The 15,863-nt window shown below is 39.6% G+C and overlaps 1 protein-coding gene across 1 annotated transcript in view; it reads right to left on the bottom strand.

Annotated features, from left to right (window-relative positions):
• LOC147286246 (putative LRR receptor-like serine/threonine-protein kinase At1g56140) overlaps positions 1–1,041 on the bottom strand; it is a 31,359-nt gene extending 30,318 nt beyond the window's left edge. The window contains exons 1-4 of the mRNA XM_086242379.1: positions 824–1,041; positions 384–591; positions 190–261; positions 35–106 (exon numbers count right to left, since the gene is read on the bottom strand). Coding sequence (XP_086098505.1) covers positions 35–106; positions 190–261; positions 384–591; positions 824–947 — 476 coding nt within the window. The 5' untranslated portion in view covers positions 948–1,041. The remainder of the gene's footprint in view (positions 1–34; positions 107–189; positions 262–383; positions 592–823) is intronic.
• Between the last annotated feature and the right edge of the window lie 14,822 nt (positions 1,042–15,863).

Genomic DNA, 15,863 nt, shown 5'->3' with positions numbered 1-15,863 from the left:
ATATGCTTTTTAAATAAAATTCAGATTGGCTTACAAGCGATCCATCCAGGTTAGATTTCCAATGGATGCAGAGATAGGTCCTGTCAAGTAATTCTTTTTCAAATCCCTATAATTAAGAAATGGAAGAAATTAGCTTGCAACTTGGGTAATGGGTAGAACTAATATTGTACAAGAGTTATAAAAGCATACAGATGTGAGAGGAAAGACAAAGTCCAGAGCTCTTCTGGAATGTCAGCAACAATGTCCCGAGTAGAAACCTTCCTGCAAATGCAAATTAAAATTATATATGCCAATAATCCAAGGTGTGATTTTGAACATAAAGTGAAGTTCTTCAGAGTGGCAGTGAAGTAAAAACAAGAGAGGTTAGTAAGTGACTTAATTACAGTTGGGTGATATGGCAAGTGGAGTTCGTCTCAAAAGAACAGTTACATTTGATGAAGGGGTTGAAATCTGTGCCAGTGAAATATCCGTCAACATCGGTGTCGTCTATTGCATGGGCAACTCCAGTGCATGGGTCTCCGGTTGTGTTCCATTGCATCCGATTAACCATTGAAATATTCCATTTCTGAAAGATTGAATTCAGAGCTCTCACTGCACCACCAATTGCAAGGAATTAATCTATGTTTGACACAAACCAAAGTGGTTTTTTCTTAACCTCAATCCCCCATTTATTAAAAAGAAAAAAAAAAAAATTACAACACAAATCTTACAGTTCAGAAAAGCAAAAAAGCTAATATATGTTCTATAACTTGGCATTTTAACTCTTCCCCAGTTCAGAAAAGCAAAAAAGCTAATCATATGAAGAGAGAGAATTAGAGATCACCTTCAGAAGGGTCTGTGATGGATTGAGCTTCTGCTATACCAGCAAAGCCAAAGATGAAGATGAAGCAGCTGCAAGCTGCAGCATACCCGAATAACACCAAAACTGTTGATAAAGTTCCTGACATGAATATGATATTCCTTTCAACTAAGAGATATTATTTTGTCCGTGTGAGGTTGTCGGTGTGTGTAGAGTTAGCCGTTCACACAAAGACAAAGCAGCCTCAAAAGAATCTTATATGGCAAACGAGTGGTAGAAGACGACTGGCGGCTACATAATGTTTTGACTGAAACCAGGAAAGATAATCGTAAACAAATAAGCATGTTAAAAAGAAACGATTATATCATTGTCATTTTCTCATACGTCACGTCATACAACATAGAAATATTACATTTGGCAGAAAAAGGAGACACAGAGACAAATGGAGGCTGTCTAAGTATTCATTGGCTTAAATACAAGGCATAATCTATGATTCTATTATGAAGTTAATATTTTTTTGGTTCTTTGTTTGGTTTTTTGTATCCACTATCCAGTCAATAGCAATAAAGGATATCAAGTAATGTTATTATTCACCAAATTAATTCCCAACTGCCACACTAAATACTCACCGACAATCTTAGCCAACCACTTACAAAATCACCACCTAATTTCCTCAATTCTTAAATCCCTACAAACAAACACACCTAATTTTCAAACCATACACACATCAACCGAAATAATTAATAATTTCTTTATATTGAATTGAGTCTCTGATGACAGGACCGACCCCAGATTTCCACCCTGGAACCCAAGGCCATCCTGTGGGGTCCAACACTGGTAGGGTGTCAGCCCACTAACTTCAACCATCTTTATGATCTTTATAAGGATGTCAATCTAAGTGGGAAATCCTACCGAAAATTCGACAGCATCTCCCCTATAAATTTGACTATCCCAAACCTGTCAAACGTGAAATACACTTCTATATTACTTCAGTCACCCCAACCACAATTAAATAAGGTCTCAGACCCACAATAAGTAAGACAAATCTAATCAGAGCATATCTAATAAACTTTACAATCATATCTCATTATAATAATTTCAAGAGAAACCTTGATCCCAATATACGAATAAGCTGGAAATGAGAAACTCGAATGCCTCGACGTGGTACGGTCCGACCTTAGTGATCGCTATTACCTGGGGGGAACGTAAAAAAACAAAACGTGAGAAAACTCTCAGTGAGTAGACAACATAAACTTCAAAACCTTTCATTTGAAAAAAACCATTTTATAAAACTGCTCATTTTCTTTGAAAACCTCTAGTTTTAAAAACTCCTTTCATAAAACCATTTTTGAACATCATCTCAAAATCAGTAAATCTTTCTTGCCGCAAAGGAAATATAAAAAAAAAATATAAAGTATGGAGAAATCTCGAAAATATATAATCCAAAACGAAATAAATAAAAATTATACATATATGATAGGACCGCCCCCGGATTTCCATCTTGAAACCCGGAGAGGTCCTGCAGGAATCCAAAATCAAGGAAAAATCCTGCCGAAAATTCGGCAGAACCTCCCCTGAAAATGGACTAACCCAGAAATTTCAAATATGTTAAAAAGCACTTCTAAATCATCAATCACCTATACCACAACCAAATAGGGTCTCAGACCCAACAATTTCGCAGAAGTCCAACTTAAAATTTGTAGAGTGGTTATCAGAGCCTCTAATCTATTACAAAGAATTTTTACACCGAAAAATAAAATGACGTCTATTGGTCGGAGAAGAAATAGGGATGTAATCGCCTCGACGTGATTAGCTCGACCTCCACCAAAGCTACTACCTGGGGGGACAATTTAAGACAAAAGAAAATAAACCGTGAGACAAACTCAGTGAGTGGACAGTTTAAACGAAAAAAAAAGTAAACTTCATGTTTCAGAAAATTCTTTAAAATCACTTTTAGCTCTAAGACCTCACGTCACTCTTTGAAATCCCCCAGTTTAAAACCATAAAGTTTATTTAAACTTAATGAATCGAATACAACAATATATATTTTCTCAAGATAACAATTTCTTAAAGCATACGAACCGTAAAACATCGTAACAACAACCTTGATAGAATTCAAAAGAAATCACTCACTTAAAATCATATTTAATAATTTCTGAAAATAACCAAATTCATTTTCCACCATGCTATATACCCTGAATAACCTGGCCATACACCTGTGCGGAATTCCTGCATCGCACAGGCAGGCAATATCCTGGCCATATACACGCGTGGAGTAAATCCAACACGTGCAGGCCATATCCTGGCCATACACACGTGCAAATAAAATCAGCACGTGCAGACAATCCTGGTCATACGTGCACACAGAGCAGCCCCCAAAGGGCGAAGCATCCCGACACACGGCCCAAAGCCTATGTGTGTGCCGTGATGGGTCCCAAAGACCTATTTATCTGATAACCTGGAGGGTACTGCAAAGGTGGTTTGAAAACCATTTTTCATAACCAAAATCATAGATCCTTTTTCCACCGAAAATAAATATCATTGTACTTTCCCAAAAAGAAACTTTAAATCCATATGCAACATGCATAAATCAAATTAAATTCAATATACATAAATCACAATAATACTGACAGGACCGCCCTCGGATTCCACCCTGAAACCCGGAGAGGTCCTGCGGGAATCCAAAATCAAGGAAAATCTTACCGAAAATTCGGCAGAACCTCCCCTGAAAATAGACTAACCTAGAAATTTCAATACCTGTTAAAAGCACTTCTAAGACGGCAACCACCTCTACCACAACCAAAAAGAGTCTCAGACCCAACAATTCCACAGAAATCCAACTTAAAATTGTAAAGTAATTATCAGAGCTTCTATTCTATTACAAGGAATTTCTACACCGAAAAATATAATGACGCCTACTGGTCCGAGAAGGAATAGGGATGTAACCGCCTCAACGTGATTGGCGCGACCTCCACCAAAGTTACTACCTGGGGGGACAATTTAAGACAAAACAAGAAAACGGTGAGATAGGCTCAGTGAGTGGACAAATTTATGGAAACAAAAACAAAAGTAAATTCCTTTTTTAGAAAATCCTTCAAAACCACGTGTAGTTCAAAGACCTCACGTCACTCTTTGAAATCCCCCAGTTTTAAAACCATAAAGTTTATTTAAACTTAAGAAATCCTATAAACTTAAAATCATAGTTAATAATCTCTGAAAATTGCCAAATTCATTTTCCACCATGCTATATACCCTGAATAACCTGGCCATACACCTGTGCGGAATTCCTGCATCGTACAGGCAGGCAATATCCTGGCCATACACACGCGTGGAGTGAAATCCAACACGTGCAGGCAATATCCTGGCCATACACACGCGTGGAGTGAAATCCAACACGTGCAGGCAATATCCTGGCCATACACACGTGTGGAGTAAATCCAACACGTGCACGTAGAGCAGCCCCCAAAGGGCGAAGCATCCCGACACACGGCCCAAAGCCTATATGTGTGCCGTGATGGGTCCCAAAGACCTATATATGTATCTGATAACCTGGAGGGTACTGCAAAGAGTGGTTTGAAAACCATTTTTCCATAGCCAAAATCATAAAAAAATCATTTTCTCTTCAAAAGAAAATATTATGGAAACCTTCCTTCAAACTTTAAATCAAAACCCTTTTTATTTTCCAAATAAATCTCAAAATCTTTAAAATACAATCCAACATCTTTTATAAACCTCTTAAAAAACATAGTTAAATAAAAATTTAAATTTCTAGTGAAAAATTTGGGTCGGGTCGTTACAACCTTCCCCCCTTAAAAAAATTTCGTCCTCGAAATTTAGTAGAAAATTTTAATTTAAGTGAATTGTATTTGCAAACTTCTTATCACCCATCAAATCAAACCTCCTTTCAGCAACCATAAGTTAAAATATGCGTGAATTTTGGTATTTCCTTCCGTTCGAGAAAACCATGGATATTTAAACTCAGGAAATCGCTCCATAACGAACCTAAATAAATTAAGTAAGCCTCAAAATAAAAACTTGAAAATGTGATAGAAACGCCAAACCCTAGATAAAGTTTTCAAGAATAAAACCATTACGAAGTAAATCAATTTAAAACCTTTAAATCATTTGAAAACCACTCTAACCCACAAATCGAGAAAGTTTATCTCTTATCGACGATCAAAACTAGAATACGTGATACGCAAAAGTGTGTGTGTGTGTCCCATAGTCTATCAAAAATATTGCATTATGCTCAAGGATGGATAACGTACCCATGATGACATCCGATGAAACCAAAGCGCCCTGCTGCATCATGGCAAAGACTCTGCCCTGGGCTTTGGGGCATCCTGGCTGACCCCTCTGTTATTCTTCACCTCTACTGACATGGCTGGACTGTGCACCACTACGCTTCCGCTGCGCCACTTTGATTAACCCTTTGATCTATAAATCCATCAAATAGTACTCTAAATACCCTCTGCTCATAACCTCGAAAAATTATTACTAAACTCAAACACCCAAGTACTTCACGATCTTAACTCCTTATGTACTGATCAGAAATTATTCTTGAAGTGCACGAGTCAAAGCTGAAATACAGACGTACCGTAATCGTAACACTCACGTTATTCGAATAAACTATACCCCTAAAACTTACCACAAACTTCTTGAGGTCGGCCACGTCGAGGAGGCATATCCATACTAGCTGAGGAAAACCTTTCCATACATCGAAGAATGCACACGAGGTGCGAAGTCTACAGGAACTCAAAACTAATGCTCTGATACCAAGTTGACAGGACCGCCGCCGGATTCCACCCTGAAACCCGGAGAGGTCTTGCGGGAATCCAAAATGAAGGAAAATCCTACCGAAAATTCGGCAGAACCTCCCCTGAAAATGGACTAACCCAGAAATTTCAATACCTGTTAAAAGCACTTCTAAGACGGCAACCACCTCTATCACAACCAAAAAGGGTCTCAGACCCAACAATTCCACAGAAATCCAACTTAAAATTGTAAAGTAATTATCAGAGCTTCTATTCTATTACAAGGAATTTCTACAACGAAAAATAAAATGACGCCTACTGGTCCGAGAAGGAATAGGGATGTAACCGCCTCAACGTGATTGGCGCGACCTCCACCAAAGATACTACCTGGGGGGACAATTTAAGACAAAACAAGAAAACGGTGAGATAGGCTCAGTGAGTGGACAAATTTATGGAAATAAAAACAAAAGTAAATTCCTTTTTTAGAAAATCCTTCAAAACCACGTGTAGTTCAAAGACCTCACGTCACTCTTTGAAATCCCCCGGCCAGTTTTAAAACCATAAAGTTTATTTAAACTTAAGAAATCCTATAAACTTAAAATCATAGTTAATAATCTCTGAAAATTGCCAAATTCATTTTCCACCATGCTATATACCCTGAATAACCTGGCCATACACCTGTGCGGAATTCCTGCATCGCACAGGCAGGCAATATCCTGGCCATACACGCGCGTGGAGTGAAATCCAACACGTGCAGGCAATATCCTGGCCATACACACGCGTGGAGTGAAATCCAACACGTGCAGGCAATATCCTGGCCATACACACGTGTGGAGTAAATCCAACACGTGCACGTAGAGCAGCCCCCAAAGGGCGAAGCATCCCGACACCCGGCCCAAAGCCTATATGTGTGCCGTGATGGGTCCCAAAGACCTATATATGTATCTGATAACCTGGAGGGTACTGCAAAGAGTGGTTTGAAAACCATTTTTCCATAGCCAAAATCATAAAAAAATCATTTTCTCATCAAAAGAAAATATTATGGAAACCTTCCTTCAAACTTTAAATCAAAACCCTTTTTATTTTCCAAATAAATCTCAAAATCTTTAAAATACAATCCAACATCTTTTATAAACCTCTTAAAAAACATAGTTAAATAAAAATTTAAATTTCTAGTGAAAAATTTGGGTCGGGTCGTTACAACCTTCCCCCCTTAAAAAAATTTCGTCCTCGAAATTTAGTTGAAAATTTTAATTTAAGTGAATTGTATTTGCAAACTTCTTATCACCCATCAAATCAAACCTCCTTTCAGCAACCATAAGTTAAAATATGCGTGAATTTTGGTATTTCCTTCCGTTCGAGAAAACCATGGATATTTAAACTCAGGAAATCGCTCCATAACGAACCTAAATAAATTAAGTAAGCCTCAAAATAAAAACTTGAAAATGTGATAGAAACGCCAAACCCTAGATAAAGTTTTCAAGAATAAAACCATTACGAAGTAAATCAATTTAAAACCTTTAAATCATTTGAAAACCACTCTAACCCACAAATCGAGAAAGTTTATCTCTTATCGACGATCAAAACTAGAATACGTGATACGCAAAAGTGTGTGTGTGTGTCCCATAGTCTATCAAAAATATTGCATTATGCTCAAGGATGGATAACGTACCCATGATGACATCCGATGAAACCAAAGCGCCCTGCTGCATCATGGCAAAGACTCTGCCCTGGGCTTTGGGGCATCCTGGCTGACCCCTCTGTTATTCTTCACCTCTACTGACATGGCTGGACTGTGCACCACTACGCTTCCGCTGCGCCACTTTGATTAACCCTTTGATCTATAAATCCATCAAATAGTACTCTAAATACCCTCTGCTCATAACCTCGAAAAATTATTACTAAACTCAAACACCCAAGTACTTCACGATCTTAACTCCTTATGTACTGATCAGAAATTATTCTTGAAGTGCACGAGTCAAAGCTGAAATACAGACGTACCGTAATCGTAACACTCACGTTATTCGAATAAACTATACCCCTAAAACTTACCACAAACTTCTTGAGGTCGGCCACGTCGAGGAGGCATATCCATACTAGCTGAGGAAAACCTTTCCATACATCGAAGAATGCACACGAGGTGCGAAGTCTACAGGAACTCAAAACTAATGCTCTGATACCAAGTTGACAGGACCGCCCCCGGATTCCACCCTGAAACCCGGAGAGGTCTTGCGGGAATCCAAAATGAAGGAAAATCCTACCGAAAATTCGGCAGAACCTCCCCTGAAAATGGACTAACCCAGAAATTTCAATACCTGTTAAAAGCACTTCTAAGACGGCAACCACCTCTATCACAACCAAAAAGGGTCTCAGACCCAACAATTCCACAGAAATCCAACTTAAAATTGTAAAGTAATTATCAGAGCTTCTATTCTATTACAAGGAATTTCTACACCGAAAAATAAAATGACGCCTACTGGTCCGAGAAGGAATAGGGATGTAACCGCCTCAACGTGATTGGCGCGACCTCCACCAAAGATACTACCTGGGGGGACAATTTAAGACAAAACAAGAAAACGGTGAGATAGGCTCAGTGAGTGGACAAATTTATGGAAACAAAAACAAAAGTAAATTCCTTTTTTAGAAAATCCTTCAAAACCACGTGTAGTTCAAAGACCTCACGTCACTCTTTGAAATCCCCCAGTTTTAAAACCATAAAGTTTATTTAAACTTAAGAAATCCCATAAACTTAAAATCATAGTTAATAATCTCTGAAAATTGCCAAATTCATTTTCCACCATGCTATATACCCTGAATAACCTGGCCATACACCTGTGCGGAATTCCTGCATCGCACAGGCAGGCAATATCCTGGCCATACACACGCGTGGAGTGAAATCCAACACGTGCAGGCAATATCCTGGCCATACACACGCGTGGAGTGAAATCCAACACGTGCAGGCAATATCCTGGCCATACACACGTGTGGAGTAAATCCAACACGTGCAGGCAATCCTGGTCATACGTGCACGCAGAGCAGCCCCCAAAGGGCGAAGCATCCCGACACACGGCCCAAAGCCTATATGTGTGCCGTGATGGGTCCCAAAGACCTATGTATCTGATAACCTGGAGGGTACTGCAAAGGGTGGTTTGAAAACCATTTTTCCATAGCCAAAATCATAAAAAAAATCATTTTCTCATCAAAAGAAAATATTATGGAAACCTTCCTTCAAACCTTAAATCAAAACTATATTATTTCAAATAAATTTAGTATACATAAAACCATTCATAATATCTCAAAGCCACCCAAATAATTTCTTAAAAATGAAGAATCACAATGAGATTATCACACGTTTCGCTATCAACCCAAGGCTTACTCAAAACTTTGAAATCGATTTATTTCCAATAAATTTTTGTTTAAATCAAGTTTGAAATCGTATCTCTCTCTCGACTCTTAAAACCAAATTAATTCATCAACCTCATATGAAAAATCATGTAATAAGACTTAAAGTAAGAACTTTAATCAAACTTACGGAAATGTAAACTTTGAAATCATAATCATTTATAACAAATTCAACCCCAAAATATTTAATCAAACCATACTCAAATAAAACTCGGGATAAGCAAATAAATTCAACCATAAAATAAACAAAATGTTTTTTAAAACAAAAGTCCACTCACAGAGATTGCCCTAGCTTTGATCCTCCGCCGGATCGTCACGAGCTACAGTCGCGTCGCCTATAGAACAAACAATCAAGAAATTCGATTAGTTCTGACTCAAGACACTTAAACGTAAATGTGTGCTTAACTTAACATCACACCCGACTCCCATTCTAGCTCGACGATTCCCAACCTCCACTCGTAGACCCCAAACCACTACATGAACACTCCGGAAGCTCCCCGGCTCAGCCTAACCAAAAACGTCCTAACCAAGATCAATAACTCACTCCACAATTGCTCAAAATTAATCCTTTATTCACGAATGGCAGCGGGGGTTCGGACTCACTGCAGGAGTCGTCCAAAGTGGCTGCCCCAACTCCAAATTCAACCAATTTTATTTAATTTCAACCAAACCCATTAATTTTCTCAGTCCTAAACAGTTATTGGGTCTCCTAAACGACAACATAATAGCCCCCAAATCCGAAAACCCAAGCTAACCCGAAATGGCATCAACCCCAGAATTTACAAATTCCCAATTACTCGAAATTGAACAACATTAGTTTAGGGAAATGAAAACCCAATAGATAGGGAAGAAATCTCACCAAAAATAGGGACGAAAGGGGCTGGGATTTGGCCGGAATCCGGCGAGACAGAAGGATGTCTCCGGCGTCGTTACTGTGCGCGTGGGTCTGGGCTGACTGGAGGAGGCCTGAGCTGAGCTGGTCGGCGTCGGGGGAGGCTCTCCGGAGCCTTAGGTCGCCGAAAAGGTGACCGGACGTGGCTGGGTGCAGGTACGTGCAGGGGTGGGTTGCAGGCTGTGTTGTGGCCCTCGTCGAAGTGGTGGCTGGCTGGCGAAGGGGGGCTGGTCTGTGGGGGGTTGGCGCCGACTCGCCGGTGGTCTTGGGTCGTCGGGAAGGTGGCCGGAGCTGGCCGCGTCGGTGAGAGAAAGGAAGGGGAGTGGGCTCGGGGAGAGAGAGGGAGAAGTGAGGGAGTGCGGGAGAGAGAGAGAAATAAAAAGGGAGAAAGAAAGTTCTAGAGAGAGAGAGAGAGTTCTAAAAAAAAATCTGATTTTTTTTAAACCCAATTTGTCCATTTTACGAAATTTCCCCTCGCTTCAAACGCCCATATCTTTCAAACTGTAACTCGGATTGGCGCGTGCCGCGTGTCTATGAAATCGTGAGTTCGAAACCTATCCAACGGACCCGAAGTCAAAATCAAAAGCCCTTTTATTTTAAAAGTCAAATTTTGGGTCAAGCTTAAATTAAAATAAAAATAAATAAATCAAAACTTTAAATCAAAACCCTTTTTATTTTCCAAATAAATCTCAAAATCTTTAAAATACAATCCAACATCTTTTATAAACCTCTTAAAAAACATAGTTAAATAAAAATTTAAATTTCTAGTGAAAAATTTGGGTCGGGTCGTTACAAATACTTTTTGACAAAACCGAATTATTAAATGAACCTTGTATATAAAATGAGAAACTAAATTCCTTTCCCAAAATCCAACAACTCACGAAAACCAACATATAAATATATATTTTTTTAAAACTTACTTATGAAGCATTTGAAATCTGAAATCCAACATTTTTTTCATCAAATCCCAAATCAAATTCAAGCTATCATGCATAATAGGATTAATGAAATCTTCAATGAATTTATTTGAAAACCAAAGTTCGCACACAATTGTTATTACTAAAACAAATTCAATTAACCAAGATAAAAATGCAAATTTCATAAATCATTTTAAGGAAGTAAGGTCCACTCACAGTGATAGCCCTAGCTTCGATCCTCCGCCGGATCGTCACGAGCTACGGTCGTCTCGCCTATAAAATAAACAACAAAAACAGAGATTAGTCTCGGTTCTACGCCCTTTAAAGGATATGTGTGTGGAGTCTAATGTCCCACTCGACTTCGTTCCTACGCGATTGGTTTACGATCTACACGAATTAACCAATAACACTTCCACAATCGCCCCTAACGTTTCCCGACTCAATCTAACCACAATTACTATAACTAATATCGATAACCCACTCAACAAATGCCAAAAATAGCCCTTAATTCACGAATGGCAGTGGGGAGTTTCGGAATCACTGTGGGTGCCGCCCAAGGTGGCTGCCCCAACTCCAAATTCAACCAATTAAATTTAATTTCAACCAAACCCACAAATTTTTCTCAGTCCTAGATAACTATTGAGTCTCCTAGGGACGAAATTTGTCCTAGACAACACCATAAAAGCCCCCAAATCCGAAAACCCAAGATAATCCCGAAATGGCTATAATTCCCAGAATTTCAAATTCCCAATTACTCAAAATTAATTAACCTAAGCTTAAGAGAATGAAAACCCAATGAAAGAGGAACGATACCCACCTAAGATGGAGGTGATTGGCGCCGAAAACTGGTCGGAGAAGGGAAGAGAAGCCGGCGGCCAGTGGAGCTCTTCTGACAGCAACCGCGCGCAGGGGGTGGCTGGGTTGGCTGGAGGAGGGCCGGGCTGAGCTAATCGGCCGACGGGGGAGGTCGCCGGTGGTCCGGGTTGATGGAAAAGCCGCCGAAAGTGGCTGGGTGGCTGGGTTGGCCGCGCACAGAGAAAAGGGGAGAGAGAGAGAGAGTAGGCTCAGGGGAGGTGGTCGGCGCTGGGAGGAGTGTTCGCTGGAGCCAGAGCTTGGCAAGGTGGCCGGCGATGGTGAGTGGGGGTGGCTGGGGCTGGTGCGCGTAGGGGAGATTGCGAGAGAGAGAAGACAGCGGGAGAGAGTGCGGGTGAGAGAGAAGAAATAGAGGGAGAGAGAGTGTGTAGAATATTCTAGAGAGAGAGAGAGATCCTCTTAAAAATCTGATTTTTAAACCCAATTTATCAATTTTACGAATTTGCCTCTCGCTTCAAACGTCCATATCTCTCAAACCGTAACTTGGATCAACGCGTGCTACGTGTCTATGAAATCGTGGGATCGAAACCTATCTAACGGACCCAAAGTCAAAATCGAAAGCCCATTTATTTTAAAAGTCAACTTTGGGTAAAGCCCCAAATTAAAACAAAAATAAATATTTAAATCAAATCCCTTTTTATTTTCCAAATAAATCTCAAATCTTTAAAATAAAATTCAACATCCTTTAAAAAAATCTCTTAAAAACATAGTTAAATAAAAATTTAAATTTCTAGTGAAAATTTGGGTCGGGTCGTTACATATATATGCGTCTTAAAATCAAATCATTCAACTGGATATTTAGTTTTTTGAAAGATATCATGCTCAACTAAAATCTCATGCTGAAAATCAACCTTGAAGTAATAATAAAATTTTGAAACTGAAACCAACAACTTCAAACTTCGTTCGTCCCAAATAAATACTCAATAGTCCAAAAAAAACAATAAAACTGCTCGGGCTAAAAAATATCCAGTCTGAACTGAAAATGAATATCAATTTAAAACATCTTTGTAAATTGATATCTCAAAACTCGGATAGTGAAAACCTCACACCATAATTGTACCCAAATAATCATGGCCATACACTTGTGCAGAATCCTGCATTGCACAGGTAGATAAATATCCTGGCCATACACACGTGCGGAGTAATCTCCATACACATGCAGACAAACCTGGTTATATGTGCACGCAGAGCTGCCCCCAAAGGGCGAAGCATCTCGACACACGGCCTAAAGCCTATATATGTGCCGAGATGGGTCCCAAAGACCTATCTGTATCTGTACCTGTGGATGAGGGTACGAATTTGGCAGTTTGAGAACCGCTCTGCAACTTTCTAAAACCATTCTTGTAAATAGATAAAGTTTGCAAACTACGATTTCTTAAGCTTTTCACAAATCCTCAAATCATGAATTTAATAAATCGTCTCAAAATAATATAGCTCTTAAAACTATGAAATCAAATGCCAAGCCAAAACATTATAAATTCATATGCTCATCTCATGAATCCAAATAAAAAAACTTCCAATGGTTGACGCTAAAACCAAATTTAAAATCTTATCTTCTACATAAAAATAAATCTCAAATAAGTACTTCAAAACCCTTTATAGAATATTATCGTATAACTCATTAAAGTAAGAATACATCTCAAATTCAATTCTCAATGGATTAAATTGGAGAAATAATCATTCGGAAACCATAAACTCTTTAATATCAAAATCAAACTCACCGTTCAACAAATCCAAGTAAAAGCTCAAGGAAACAAGTAAGAATTTAAATCATGAAACTTCATAAAAACGTTTATAAAAAAAAAAAAAAAAAACAAAATCCACTCACAGATTAACCAAGCTATGCACAATCTTTTCCGAGATTTGTTTCTTTCTCACGATTCAACACTTGTTCGCCACTAACGGTAATCAAGAGACGAAGCTCCATCGACCTAAAACAAAAATATCACTCATTATATATGCCGAACATTAATCTCACTCTAGAATTAATGCAATTGGTATAAATTAAACCAAAGGAGTCAAACCACGTTTGGTAATCGACTGATCATATATTTGAGTTTTTCAAACATCCTTAATTCACAAATAACAACCAACCATCAGTATAACTCAATTATAGTTGATCCATTCACCAAATAGAAATATCCCAAATTAGATGTAAGACCCTGTATTTTTCAAAGTTTTATTTTAAATATTTTGAGAATTTATTTGGAATTTAAAAAGGGTTTTAATTTAATTTTTAATTTTTGTTTTAAATTAGGCTTCACCCAAAGTTGACTTTTAAAATTAGTGGGCTTTTGATTTTGACTTTGGGCTTGGTAGGAAGGTCTCGAGTCCACGAGTTCATAGACACGTAGCACGCGTCGATTCGAGATACGGTTTGAAAGATACGGACATATAAAGTGAGTGGCAAACTTGTAATTTTTACAAAATTGGGTTTTAAAACTCAAAATCAGATTTCATTTTCTATTTTCTCTCTCCTCTCTCACGCATCTCTCTCTCTCTCTCTCTCTCTCTCTCTCTCTCTCTCTCTCTCTCTCTCTCTATCTCTCTCTCTCTCTCTCCCCGGTTCTCTCCTCTCCGCCGCTCCTCTTTCTCGGCACTTCACCATCCGGCCACCCCACGACCAGTGACAATCACCGACCTCCTCTCGCTGTCGCCAACCCCCAACAACCCTCCCTTTCGCCGACCGACCACTGTAGACGGAGAATCAACGCGATGACAGAGGGACGCTCTCGCCGGCGATCTGCGTTTTCTGACGGAGTTGCGACGCCGGACCACTCGAGTCCCCCTCCTCTCATCACGGCGAGTCTTCCCGTGCATTTCCTTCACCCCGGTGACGCTTCACGACGGCGAATCGACGCCACCAGCTGCGGCTGCTCCAGCGGCATTTCCGACGAATCCGACGGTGTTTTCCGTCGAGTGAGGTAACATTCTTCATCCTCTCGACATACTCTTCATGTCTGTGTACTTTGTTCGAGCCAATTGAGATTCGAATTCGTTTTCCCTATTTTCGCAGCCATGGCCGCTGTAGCTCCGCCTTGTGTGGCGGCGTTTTGGTTGGTTTTCTTCGTTGTTCTGACTCTTTGAAACCTCCAGAAGCTTTTCCTGGTCCAGTGGTGAGTTTTATGGCGTTTTCTGTGTTGTTTGGGGGCTGGGTAGCCACCGTATGTGGTGGTTACCGCCCATTTCAGTCGTTTAACGGCCCATTTATATTTCTGGTTTGTGAAATTGTTGGTTGTCTGGTCTTAACAGGTACACGAGCTCGGAAAATCTCATTCCCAATGCCGTTATGCTATCGGATTCGTTATCTGAGCGTGTTGCCGTCCAAGGGCATTTCAGTCTTTTTACGTAGTCAAACTGTGAGTGAAATTTCTCAGATTTGATTGTAGAGTACTGTTAATGAATTGTCTATTTTGTGTGATTTTTTTCTTTATGTTAGAGAAGGCTAAGTATAGGATTTAGATCATGAGAAGGAATTGATGAGGATTTGAGGCTAAGGAATAAATTGGGAATTATAGAGCTGCCCTGAAGATAATTGCTGAATTAGAGAAGAAATGTGTTTATTGTCGAGGTAAATGAATGAGGATTAGACAATTATTATGCAGAATGATCAAATTAATTATTGAGCAAGTATTGGTATTATTTGAGTGGCAAACAAATGAGGGGTCGTAAGTAGGAATCAATTTCGGAAGGATTCAGCATAGTTCGGAGTATATAGTGGGTGGAATGTTGTGAGTTGGAAATGCGAGTACCAATCGGACGAGCTTGCCCGCGTAAAATGCACAAGATTGTGGCCAGGATGTGAGCCTACTCATGCGGAGTGACCCCTTCGTACCAGATTGTGGTTAGGATGTGAGCCTGCTCGTGCGGAGTAACCCCTCCGTACGAGATTGTGGCCAGGATACGATTCTGCTCGTGCGGAATGACCCCACCGTACGAGATTGTGGCAAGGATTTGAGCCTGCCCGTGCGCGGGATTGTGGCCAGGACATTGTCTACAGTACGGGTACGAGTATGATGTGAGTTTTAAGTACAAGTGTTTTGAGATATCAGTTTACAGAGAAAATTTCATTTCAGATTTGATATTTCTCAGCTGGAACAGTTTCATTGCTTTTTCAGTATATCGAGGTTTATTCGAGATGAGAGTTTTCAACCTAAATTATTTATAGACAGTTGATAATATCGATTCCAGCTTGAGAACTGGGAAGTGGCGAGCTTATCTGCCTG

The sequence above is a fragment of the Dryas octopetala genome, chromosome 4 (genome assembly GCF_963921425.1).
Source record: "Dryas octopetala chromosome 4, drDryOcto1.1, whole genome shotgun sequence".
In the NCBI taxonomy this organism is placed as follows: Eukaryota; Viridiplantae; Streptophyta; class Magnoliopsida; order Rosales; family Rosaceae; genus Dryas; species Dryas octopetala.
This window is presented reverse-complemented; position numbering and strand designations above follow the sequence as displayed.